The 12,038-nt window shown below is 38.5% G+C and overlaps 1 protein-coding gene across 9 annotated transcripts in view; it reads right to left on the reverse strand.

Annotated features, from left to right (window-relative positions):
* TNIK (TRAF2 and NCK interacting kinase) overlaps positions 1-12,038 on the reverse strand; it is a 401,978-nt gene that overhangs the window by 159,773 nt on the left and 230,167 nt on the right. For all 9 annotated transcript variants that reach the window (XM_031957654.1, XM_031957660.1, XM_031957659.1 and 6 more), the window contains exons 4-7: positions 11,131-11,256; positions 6,817-6,927; positions 3,912-4,002; positions 338-468 (exon numbers count right to left, since the gene is read on the reverse strand). In XM_031957654.1, the coding sequence (XP_031813514.1) occupies positions 338-468; positions 3,912-4,002; positions 6,817-6,927; positions 11,131-11,256 (459 nt within the window). The remainder of the gene's footprint in view (positions 1-337; positions 469-3,911; positions 4,003-6,816; positions 6,928-11,130; positions 11,257-12,038) is intronic.

The following is a 12,038-nucleotide window of genomic DNA, read 5'->3' on the forward strand; positions in this document are numbered from 1 at the left end:
GTCTCTGGAATTTTGGGCAGATTCTTTTGGAAGGATATACAGGAGGAATAGCCAAGAGTCACAAAGAATGACAAGATCATACTACCCTCTGTTCTATTGATGACATCCATGGATTCATTGAAGTCCCAATATATAAAGTCCAATTTAACATCCTAGGATTATTTTGTGTTTCCTCCTCTCGCTCATGGAACTATCCTATACACATTAAATATTTAAAGAAATGTTGACTGAATAATATACTACACACTCAAAACCTCATGAAGATCCGCCCGTAAAAGAAATCCCATAATGGGAGATTTGCTTTGAACCCAAAAGCAACATAGTTAAGACCTCATACCTTGAAATCATAGGTGGCGTCCGGATTCTCATCACAGGCAATAACTTCTGGGGCCATCCAGTACGGCGTGCCAATAAAAGTATTTCTCCGACCTACTGTTCGGTCTAACTGGGCGCTGACGCCAAAATCCACTGGGTAAGGAAACAGATACATACATATTAAGCACGAAACCTTACAATCCATTTGGAAACAAAAATAAAACTGCTGTCTCAAGTTGGATACTTCATGGGAAAATAGCATCAAGTTGTATTTGTATTAGCTGAACAGTTGCTTAGGCACATGGCCTGAAAGTTGAGGATATTCTTAATCTTTGGTTTGTCCTGGAAGCACCTTGACAACAACAGAGAGGAGCGATCCTGGAGCTTGCATCAAAAATGGCAGAGGAAAGAAACATCCTGCATTTAATAAGGGCATTTGTGAAGAGACAGTGGAGTACAGTGAGCCGGCTAGCCTTGACATACCTTCTAGTTGCTAGCCCCTTAATCCTGAATTTATGGTACATTTCAAGTTCCGGTTCTGACTGTGGGGTGTGTGTGTGTGTGTGTGTGTGTGTATGTGTGTGTATGACACTGATCAAATATTAAGCTATTAAGAGCTTCACTTATTAAGAGCACAGACTCTAAGGCTATCACTTAGAATAAGTTGTAGACCTGCACCAGGGAAGAGAGTTTCCATATTTGGAGTTCCTGGCACTGATGAAGTCACAGACTTAGGGGAAAAAAAAAAATACACACACACACACACACACACACACACACACACACACACACACATATATATTTTGCGTTGACAGAACCTTCCTGAAAGTCAGATCAAACATAAACACAGAGATGAAACTAAAATGCCCTCCAGCCAGCACAAGAATGCTTCCTTAAAAAAGTGCAGTGGGGATTGGTTCAGCAATAGGAAAACAGGAATTATATAAAAAATAGAATCTTCATTGCATATTTAATCTATATTGACCTGCTTGTTATCTAGGGGAGGGAGGCAGAAAAATATAGAACACAAAGTTTTGCAAGGGGGAATGCTGAAAACTAGCTTTATTTGAAAAAACAAAAAGCTATAACAAAGTAGAATCCTTTAGAAAACAATTCTGCACTTATTTTCATAACTTCTGAAGATTCCTAAGGATGCTTTAGGGGAAAATGACAGTACAATATTTCTTTTGCATCTCAAATTTTGAATATATTTTAAATATATAAAAAATTGCTCATTTTTCAATATATTCTCTAGATGTACCATTTTAGTCCCCAGTAGGATCCTTGAGTGCAGGGTAGTTTATCAAGAGTCAAGAAGTATTTCTTATTAGCATGCCATAAACCAGACACTGCATGCTAAAAAGAGTGAGAGAAAAAGAAAAAAGTAAAACTACTTCCTAGCCTCATGGAACTTGCACTCTATTGCAGAAGTTAATCTCCTAATAGTACTACGTTATTGTTCTCTTTTTATTACCAGTGTCCAGTACAATGTTTTATAAATCAAAACAGCTTAATAAATGTTAGTTGAAATGAACTGGAGATTAAATCAAACTCTTCAATCGAATATATCATGCTAACTTAGTAGGAATTGATGGAGAACAAAGATACTTCTGGGAATATCTTTACTAGACTCATAGAAAACTGGAGATGGCTTCTAATTTGAGCCCTTCATTCTATGATCAACAAAAAAATGAGGTACAGAAAGGAGAAATCATTTGCTCAAAGTTACTGTCTTACTCAGAGCAGAACTGGTCATCTGGACTTCCTGCCCTCAAGGCTGGGGCTCTTTCTATGGTACCATGGTTAGCCTCTGAGCATAGCCAGTAGCTTTTGTGTATGTGTTGTAAAAGTCAATTCAGTTAATGGATAAACACTTTTCACCGTCTAATAACACTGTCCTTGGTCCTAGAGATACAAAGGAGAAAGGGAGATGGTATCTTTTTTAAGGACCTTATGTTCCATGGAAGAAGAGGAAGAGAAAGGAAAGAAAGTAGAGAAAAGTGGGATAAAATATGTACACAGATAACTACCTCCAATCTAGATGGAGAAGAGGAAGGACATTAATGATTAAGGGGTTCAGGAAAGTTTTCTTATGGGAGGTGGCACCTAAGCCCTGAAGGAAGCTACAGATTTTCAAAGGTAAAAATGAGGAGAGAGAACACTTTAAGGGTGGACAGGGATGTGTGTGAGGTGTAGGAAACCAGTGTGAGGGGTGATAATGCGGCATTGTCTCATCTATGGCTGCTTTGTGTCCACCAGAGCTTTTTAACTGTGTGATCACTGTATCCCTCCACTCTCAGAGGTAGGGTGGAGTCAGGAGAAATGGGGAGGTGGAGATTCCTAGTGCCTAGTACAGTGCCTTGCCCATTAGATGATTAATGTTGATTGAGTTGAGCTGAAAGGAATGGTTTCTGGGGGTAAGATTTAATCCATAGAACAGTCTTGGAAGAGTTGCTCTAATAGATAATAGGTAAATGAATATCTGTGAAAATAACAGTTTCAAGATGTACTGCCTGGTTGTGTGACTGAGAATAGAACTGAGCTTTGCAATTCCCCCAGGTGATGCTCTAAGACTCTTAAGCTGGGGAGCAGGTCAAGAAAGGAAAGAACTAGGAAAAGGGATTGTAATAGGGATAGGGATAAGGATAGATAGAGGGATAGGGAGAAAGGGAAGAAGAGAAAAATGAAGGGAGAGAGGAGAGACAGACACAAGAGAGACAAACAGAGAGACAGAGAGAAAGAAGAGAGGGACAGATAGATTCAGACAGAGACAAAGAGGCACACATATAGAGAGAGGGGGCCATAGAAATAGGAATGGGGAGAAACAGGGATAAGGATAAGAATAGGGATAGAGATAAAGATAAAAAAAAGATTAAGATATTCTCCAAAGCACAAGGTTGGCAGCATGAAATGATTGAAATGCTTCCTCACTCTAGTCTTTGAAAGTTTAATTATCTTTTCCCAAAAGCAATATCAAAAATCTGCCTCCATCAACTGTCAGAGAAACAGGAGAGCAAGTCATGTCTGGAACCAAGCATTCCTCTGGCAGGTGGTCTACAAAGCATAACGAAATCAACATTCACGCGAAGACAAGGAGATAAAACAGATGACTCTGGGAGCCAGTGATTCTGAAAATGCCCAACTGTGAGTGCTTTCAGTAGAAGAACTGGATTCCATCACAGAAGCATCCTGCTCTTGCCAGGTGCAGGAAGCATGCAGGGATTTCGAATTCAGACCCCCTGAATACAATACAAGCCACTTTCACACAAACCCAGGTCCGCATCACTCCCTCAACCTCCTCAAGTGGATGTCATTACAGAATGGTTGGCGGCTACTCCCCAATTTGGAGGCAATTCTAAGCATTTCAAGTGTACGACTAACAGCCCTGATAAAATAAACAAAGACAAATTGTCAATCCCACTTCTATTCTTAGAACTGTGAACTCCAAGCCGTAGGCCTCAAATTCACAATTGTTGCAAAAAGAAACTCAGCTGCCGGTCTGCCATGACGTCTATCAAATTCCCTGTACTTCCCAGGCTTGGCTGAGTCTGCTTTTCATCGCCTATTCTAAGAGTTTGAGCAGTGACAACTCTTACCTAGTTTTACTTCAGCATTCTCTGTCAGCAAGACATTCTGCCCTTTAATATCACGGTGAATCACTTTGTGTTGATGCAGATGACTCAGGCCCTGGAGAGATGGAGAGCCAAAAAGAGTTAATGGGAGCAGCAGCCCCTGATTACAAATAAATCATTTCCTCATCCCTTTTCCAATAAACAAAAAAAAAAAAAATCTTTAAAAAAAAAATAACCAACCAAATAAGCAGGCCCAGATGGCCCCAGAGGGCTGATTACACACAAATCTTTCATATGCTTGAGATGATGCTTTAAGTTATGGGACAGTCATAAAAGTGAACAGGATTTACTGTTTAGTAATATAACCTCTCTCTGTCTGTGGGGAATTAAGGTCAAATTCAGATGAAACATTCTAGCCGAATGACTTCCTATTTCACTTTGTTCCCTCTTACCTATTTGAATTGCCTTTTGCCCTTTATTTTCTGAAGCAGCATACAATATAGGGAAGAGAGCACTTGATTCCGAGTTCAAATTCTACTCCTACTAGTATGATGTTGGGGAAGTCATCATCTCCTTAGCACTGAGCTTCCTTTATAATAAAATTAGTCAGTTAGAGGAGATAACCTCAAAAGTCTAGCTAACCCTATGCCCTTATTTTGGGAGGTTCAACTGGGAACAATGCAATTCTTCAGAAATAAAGGAATACATTTTTTCTTGCTATTTTAAAAATAGTTTCTGATTAAAATTACTGATGATATCACATATCAAGTATATGTTGCCTACATTTAGGAAATGAAAAAAATGAACAGAAGTTTCGAGGAGAGGTGACATGTTCAAGGTCACAAAGCCAACAAGTCAAGACCACCATCCTTTCTCATGCTCTACTCATAATGGTTAGTCATTAAACATTAAGGGCCTACTATGTAGCAGACAGTATACTAAGATTGGGAATACAAAAAAAAAGGTAAAAGGCTGTTCCTATTTTCAAGGAGCTTACAATCTAAGCAAAGAATAATGTACAAACAAATGAAATATAGGAAAACTAGGAAATAATCAAAAGAAAGAAGGCAGTAGAATTAAGAGACTTTGGGAAAGGCAAGGCAAGAGGAAGGGAGCCAGGGAGGGAAGAAAAATAAGGAGGGAGATGGGAGGAGAAAAGGAAAAGGAAAGAGAAAGGAGGGGAGTAAAGTCAGGTTAGGGTAGGGAAATTCTATTTCCACTGCTGGCATTTATCACTGTCATTTTTAGTGCTTCCTTTCATATATGACCCTGTGCTCATTATCTACAGAAGACAATTACTCAGTGACAATTAAACTCGGAGGTATTCTATTTCTCCATTGAATTACTCTGATTTTTAGTTCTTGGAGGCTGGAAACTCCCAGGGATATGGATTTCCTTTCTGATAGCTACACGTCTCTCATTGATTTTTTCGGGCAAACTGACAGCAAATGAAAATATGAAATGTCATATATTAATTTTAGTTTGGGATCACCCCAAGTCCCCAACAAACCCCCCTTTGGAACAGATCAGGGTGAGCCAATTTAGAATCCACATGGCTGTTGGTTCCCAGTTACATGTCACAATGAAAGATGCACTTTGGGCTCATTAATTAAAGAATCACTCACTTAAGTACTTCATGATTACTATCAAACTTGCCAATGTATAAAATGTAACTTTTAAAGTGAGAGGGAAAACTTTACCTCTTCTAAGTGCGTTTAAAATTTTTGTTCTTCCGGGCCTGTCTTTCATCAATATGGGAAGCTCCCTGCATGGAAACATCCTTCACTGATAAACTAGCAGTTCATTTATGAATATTTACATACATATGGGAGAGGATGGGGATTTCTTTTTTTAAAAAAATGATAGTTGGAAGCTGTGCCAAGGGAACAAAGTTGGAAAATCAGATCTAGCCACTTTCCCAATACAAAATGAAGGTATCTAATTCTTTCAAAAATTTCCTTGCTCAAACTTTTAAACAGGAGGAAGAAAATAAGCATTTATTAAGCACTTATATTATACTAGACATGTATTAAGTGCTTTGCAAATAATGTCACATTTAATCCCCACAACTATGGGAAATAGTATGTATTAATATATGATTAATTATATCTATCTATCTATAGATAGATAGATAGATATAATTACATATGAGGAAACTGAGGGAGACAGATTAAGTGACTTGTCCCAGATCACATAGCCAGTATGTATCTGAAACAAGTTCTGAACTCAAGTTTTCTTGATCCCAGGTCTAGACCTTTTTCTACTAGTTCTGTAGCAATTACTTTTCTGACAGGTTATCAGCCCAGTTACAAGAGATACTTTTTCAGATCCTGTCTGCTGCTGCTGGGAAAGTAGAAACAGAATGGTAGAAAATGGAGTAGGAAAATAGAGGACTGGCGATTTACTTAGTATAGGGAACACCCAGATGAGGAAACTCCTTCCTACTAATCCAGGCTGGCACTTCTCTCTCTTTTATAGCCTTAGAGAGTTCTCTGAGGGATTAAGTGACTTGCCTAGGATGACCCAATCATTAACTGTCAGGGGTGGGACATAAAATGTCTTTTTCCACTCTACCATGCTGGCTGGCTATCTGGAAGTGAGCGATAAGACTAAACTATAATAGTCACTTCATAGGGGTCTTGTGAAGCCTGAATGAGACACCGTGTGAACAATGTTTTGCAAACTGTACAACACGCCATCAGTAAATGTCAGGGATCATCATAAAATAAGATCCAGACGAGTTTCACATCTTTGACCTGTTTGGAATTGTACTCATTTTCATTGGAGCGAATTAATCCCAGATGCCTTCACCACCGACAGAGTTAACAGTCCTAAAGGCTGGGAACACTTGTTCCCTGTGCCCCTCTCCCTAGGTTGTCTCCCGTTGCTGGCATCAGGAAGTGGGAGAAGGCCCCCATGTGACTCGTACCCGTAAGATCTCCCGGCAGATGTACGCAATCCACTCCTCCTTCAGTGTGTTGCCTTTTGTATTCTTGATCAGATCTGTGACAGAGCCCGCACCACAGAATTCCATCACCAGCTGGCAAAGAAAGGATGCAAAGGCACAATTAGTATAATTAGGGTACTAAGCATCTGTGGGCTTGGTTGAGCACAATGGAAGGCCCTTCAGCCCTCCACCTTAGAGTGGCATTCTTGGGAGGGAAAGTGATCATTAGACAATGTGGACCAGAGGAAATTCTAGCTTCTAAGGTGGAGGAGTTACTGGCTAAAAATAAAGTGAGGAAGAGAATTTCTTAAATTTCCAACCTCAAAATTATCATAAAAAAAATAGAAGGTAGTTTTCCTTGGCCAAATAGAAAAAGGAGGCAGGCTGACTTCAAGGACATGGTCCATTGCTTGCGGCACCACATTCTTTCTGAAAACCTTACATTGGATTCTGAACTATTAGATGGGGGAGATCACCAACTGGCATGGAGCCATGGCTCCTGGTGCCATCCCAAATAATAAAAATACAATGAAGCATTTACTTTAGGTGGTTTTCAAATGACACTGTGAACTTCCTGGGCAGAGACAATGTCTTTAATTAACTTCAGTAAAAGTTCCCAGGAGGTTGGATACATCAAATAAATTCAATAAACAATAAATCCTTATTTAGCACCTTTCATCCCCAAAGCTCCAAGCTCTATAAATATCAACTCATTATACTGCCCAATAACTTTGCAGAGTAGGCATGAGGCACACTTCTTACTTTAAAGAGGGCAAAAAGGAGACAGGACAAAATGAAAATTGCCAACTCTGAACTTTTCTGTCCATTGCTCATATACAGAATGACCTCCCTCTCCCTAATATGTTCTCCTTCTTTTTGAATAAATTCCATGGCAATTATTTTACACAATATCTTTTCCAAATAAGGGAAAGTATAGGGTGAAATTTAACCCAATATAACCAGAAACCAATCCATAACCTACTAAGGATAGAATGAAAACAGTTTGACCAAAATGATCTCTGTTGATTTATATGGACTTCATTAAATGATAGGTCCCTGACTGTCGGTAACGCACGAGAGTAGAATCTGTTGGCCTGTGATCATGGAAGATCTATGGAATTCTAGCACAATCAGTCTATCCACAAGAATTTATTAAATACCTAGTTGGGTCAATTTTTGTATTCCCCGTGTTTAGCATCATGTCTGGCACATGGGATATGCTTATGACATTTCTGTTGACTGTCTTTTAGACAATCACACACCAGACATGAAGGTAAATTCTGGGAATCCAAAACCAAAATAATGGATGCTCTCAAGCGGTATAAAATTCTAAGAACTCTCCCTTTTGTGTTAAAAAGATCATAGGATCAAAGATCTGAAACTGGAAAGGAATGAAGAAGTCATCTAGTCTAACCCTGTCATTTTACAGATTTAGAAACTGAAGTCTAGAGAAGTTAAGGTTACATGGATATTGGATCACCGCTCTAGAGCAGCAAAGAAACTGGATGACCAATTAGGGCCCTCCCTTCATTTTGGAGGTGGGGAAATTTAGACCGAAGTTGGTTAAGGGAATTGCTCAAGACTGGGAACATAGGGAAAGACTTCATGACGATGATATGCTTGAACTTGTGCAAAAGAACAGGAAACCAGTTCAAATACAAGTAAACCCAAGAGAAATCTCATTAGTTAAAAAAAAAAAAAAATTATTGAGTTTTTTTTGGTTTGATATATAATTTTTTCTTTTTAGTTTTTTCTAAATCCCATTTACAAAAATATCTCAAATGTTCCAAGACCTCCTACAAATCTAGCCATTATTCTGGGAGCAAGCTGGGGAAAATTTGCCACTCCTGAGCCCTATTAGACTGCGAGATTACAGTTTCCCAAGGGAAGCAGTGAAAACCCCAGGTCTCCACATCTTTTAAAATGATATTGGACAAAATACTCTCTGATATACTGTGGGGAACAATCGCCCTCTGGCCAGGCTCTAATGCCACTGATTTCTGACATTTCCTATTCTCACACTCAGCTCTGGCTAAAGCCTACTACATTCTTTTTTTCTTCCTATAGAATAAAATGATCATTAAATTATGTAATAGCCATAAAACCCCAGCAATCCAAAACACCTTGTTTGCTGGTGATTGGCGACCCCAGTCACACAGCAGTGCTGATAATTATCATGCAACCGCATGGTGAGGGTTTCTCTCACTACAGGTAGCTGATTCTGTGAGCAAATAGAATCAAGCTGACAAAGACAACTGAGTTAAGTCAATAAGGAAATTCATAAGGAAAAAAAGAATGGACCAGCCAATCAACAAACATTTATTAATATAGTACTCCAAAATATAATCTTTTAAAATAACTTCATAGAGGATCTTTCCCCATTTTTCCTTGGAAAAGGAAACATAGATTATAGCTTGTCTAGAGCCTTGAATATGACAGGTGATCAATAAATGTCTTCTGCCCTGCACTTATGTAACAAATTATTACAATAAAACATTCAATAAATGTGTCCTCTACCCTCTACTCAGTTACCTACTAGTGGCACAGAGGCTTGTAGTAGGAAACTGTGTCAGCTGACAGTCGATGACTGAAGTGAATACTATGTTGCAGGAACTGGGATAAAAGTTGGGAATAGAAATAGAAAGTTTTTGTCCACAGGGAACTTACAATCTAGTGGAGAAAACAATATGTGCGTACGTATATACATATGCATATGAGTATACATATACATATATATATGTGTGTAAGTGTGTGTATTTTATATTTATCTAGCTTTCAATCAATCAATCAATCATCTGTTTTGCTTAGCCTAGAATGTGACCAGTAGGATACTTTGCCTGGTTTCCAGTGTCTGCAGAAGTGATTCAGACTTGGGGTTCCTCTAAAAACATAATAGACCCAATATAGACACACCGTGGGGCTTTCTAATTTCATGGTAATTAGTCTACTTCAAAGTCCCTGGCTTGTCAATGATAGAGTTATCCAATGGAGGACAGCCCAAGTGAGCCTCTTCATCACTGAAAGGCAGAGGAAGCATGAGGGTGATGCTATGTGTCAGTAGCTCGCTGCCTTTCTGAGAGATCTTAATCTTTATTGAAAGAACTCCCATTTTTGATTTCCGTATTGCGACCTGAGCAGTTGATAAAAGAAAGTCACTTGGCCATTATCAGGAGCTGGTGCTAAACAAGTGTTTATCTCCGCAACAAGCCTGATAGAATTCTCTGAGGTTATAATTCAATCACACTGAAAACATTGCTTAGTTGCTGTGACATGGGAAACCCTATAATTTTACCCCCCAAAATCATTTTGGGGAAACTTGAATTAGCTTGAAGGCAGGGGACAAATCCCTCAGATTTCTGAATATTTTGGGCGTATGCAAAATATGATAAATATGATTATATTCCATACCCCAGAGTTGCAGTAGAGAGAGGGTTGGATTTGGATGGACCTAGGCTCAAATCCAATTTTGCTATTTAATTAGTGTGACCTTGGATGAACAACATATCTTATCTGAATGTTCATAAATATATAAAATATAGGGGTTGGGCTAGATGGAATTTAATATAGGTGGCTTCTAAATTTAGATCTCTATTCAATTTAATCCCCAATATGTTTGAAAGGATATTGATGTCCTAGAGCACAGAGGATCATAGGTTGTCGCTTGCCATCAAATACCAATAAAAACTGAGCTAGAAGAGGTGGGATGGAGAGAAATTATTTTAAAACAAATTGTCTCTTCTTCCTTACTGAAAAATTGGCTACTGAAGAATCTTGAGTATAAAATCATACTCAGATTCAACAAGAATTTATTATATATTAATAATGTACCAGACATTTTGCTAGGTACAGGGGATACAAAGTCACAAATGATGATAGTGCTTTGAGAAGTTCACATTGTTGGGGGCCAAAACAATCTATCCACATATAAGTAAGTGAAAATCTATACAGTTTGGATCTACATAAACAGATCTAAAATCATCTGCAGAGATGAGAAAAGAATCCATAGGAAGTGATGAAATCTCCAAGCAATTTCAAAGAGGGAGAAGAGGGCCCAGAATACAGTGATGGAGATACTGGATAGCCAGGAGAAGCTGAAGGAAGATTATCCAGCAAAGTAGATTGAGGAGTGGCTAGACAATTAGACTCTATTTTAGAAGAGTGCTACAATATAGTTCTTAAGAAAAAAAAAAGAACTAAAAAGTCAGTGAGGGGATAAGAAGAAAGACAAGTGCTGTCTGTTGGTTAAAGTCCAGATGAAAGAGTAAAGAAAAATGAAATGTGAAAAAGAACACTTACCCAGAGCTGGTCATCCATTCCTGGGGGATTCTTTTTGATAAAAGCACCATAGTAAGTAGCAATGTTTCTGTGATGAGAGTATTTCTTCAACATGTTAATTTCTTGTTTGATTTCTTCCTCTTCATCCTGTATGAATCAAAGAAAATGGGTCATTCAAATCCAATGGATCTGCCGAGCACATTTCAATAATACATCATCAGCTCAATAGAATAGCCAATAGGTCTCCATGTTGTTATTTTTTTTCCTTCCTGATGAGTAGATAAGCAAGCACAGTGATTATATCCCATTAGAAGAAAAACCTTTGAATGATTTTTGATTGGGAATGTGAATGTTGAGGGAGGAAGTATTCTGCTCACATAGAGAACTGGTCCCCTCAGCTCTGTAATTAGCAGGTCTGGTCCCTGGTGCAAACAACATAAAACTAACTTTTGATATTCACTTGGTATGGGGAACTTGAGGATATAACACTCTTGGATGAACAAAGAATAGCAAGAAACTAGGCAATCAACAAAACATTTATTAAGGGTTCATTAAGGGTATTTGGGTTCAGAGAAAGGCAAAAATAGTCCGTGTTCTGAAGTAGCTCATAGGGAGCCAACAGGTAAATAACTAGGTATGCACAAGTTATATACAAGATAGATGGAAGGTGTCAGGGAGACAGCCTGAGGCCATTAAAAGATTGCCTTAGGGGAAAAAATAGGCTAAACCTGCAAAGGAGGAATTTACCTGAGATATGGCTACTGGGATTAGGGCAAGGTGAAAGGAAAGAACACCTCCATGTGGCAGCTTCCAAATTTAACTGATTATTCTTTCTAAGTTAATCAATCAAAGTTATTTAAGTGTTTACTAAGTACTAGGGATATAAAGGAATACAAAAAGAATTCTAGATCTCAAGAAGTTTACATACA

The sequence above is a fragment of the Sarcophilus harrisii genome, chromosome 3 (assembly GCF_902635505.1).
Source record: "Sarcophilus harrisii chromosome 3, mSarHar1.11, whole genome shotgun sequence".
NCBI classification, from domain to species: Eukaryota; Metazoa; Chordata; class Mammalia; order Dasyuromorphia; family Dasyuridae; genus Sarcophilus; species Sarcophilus harrisii.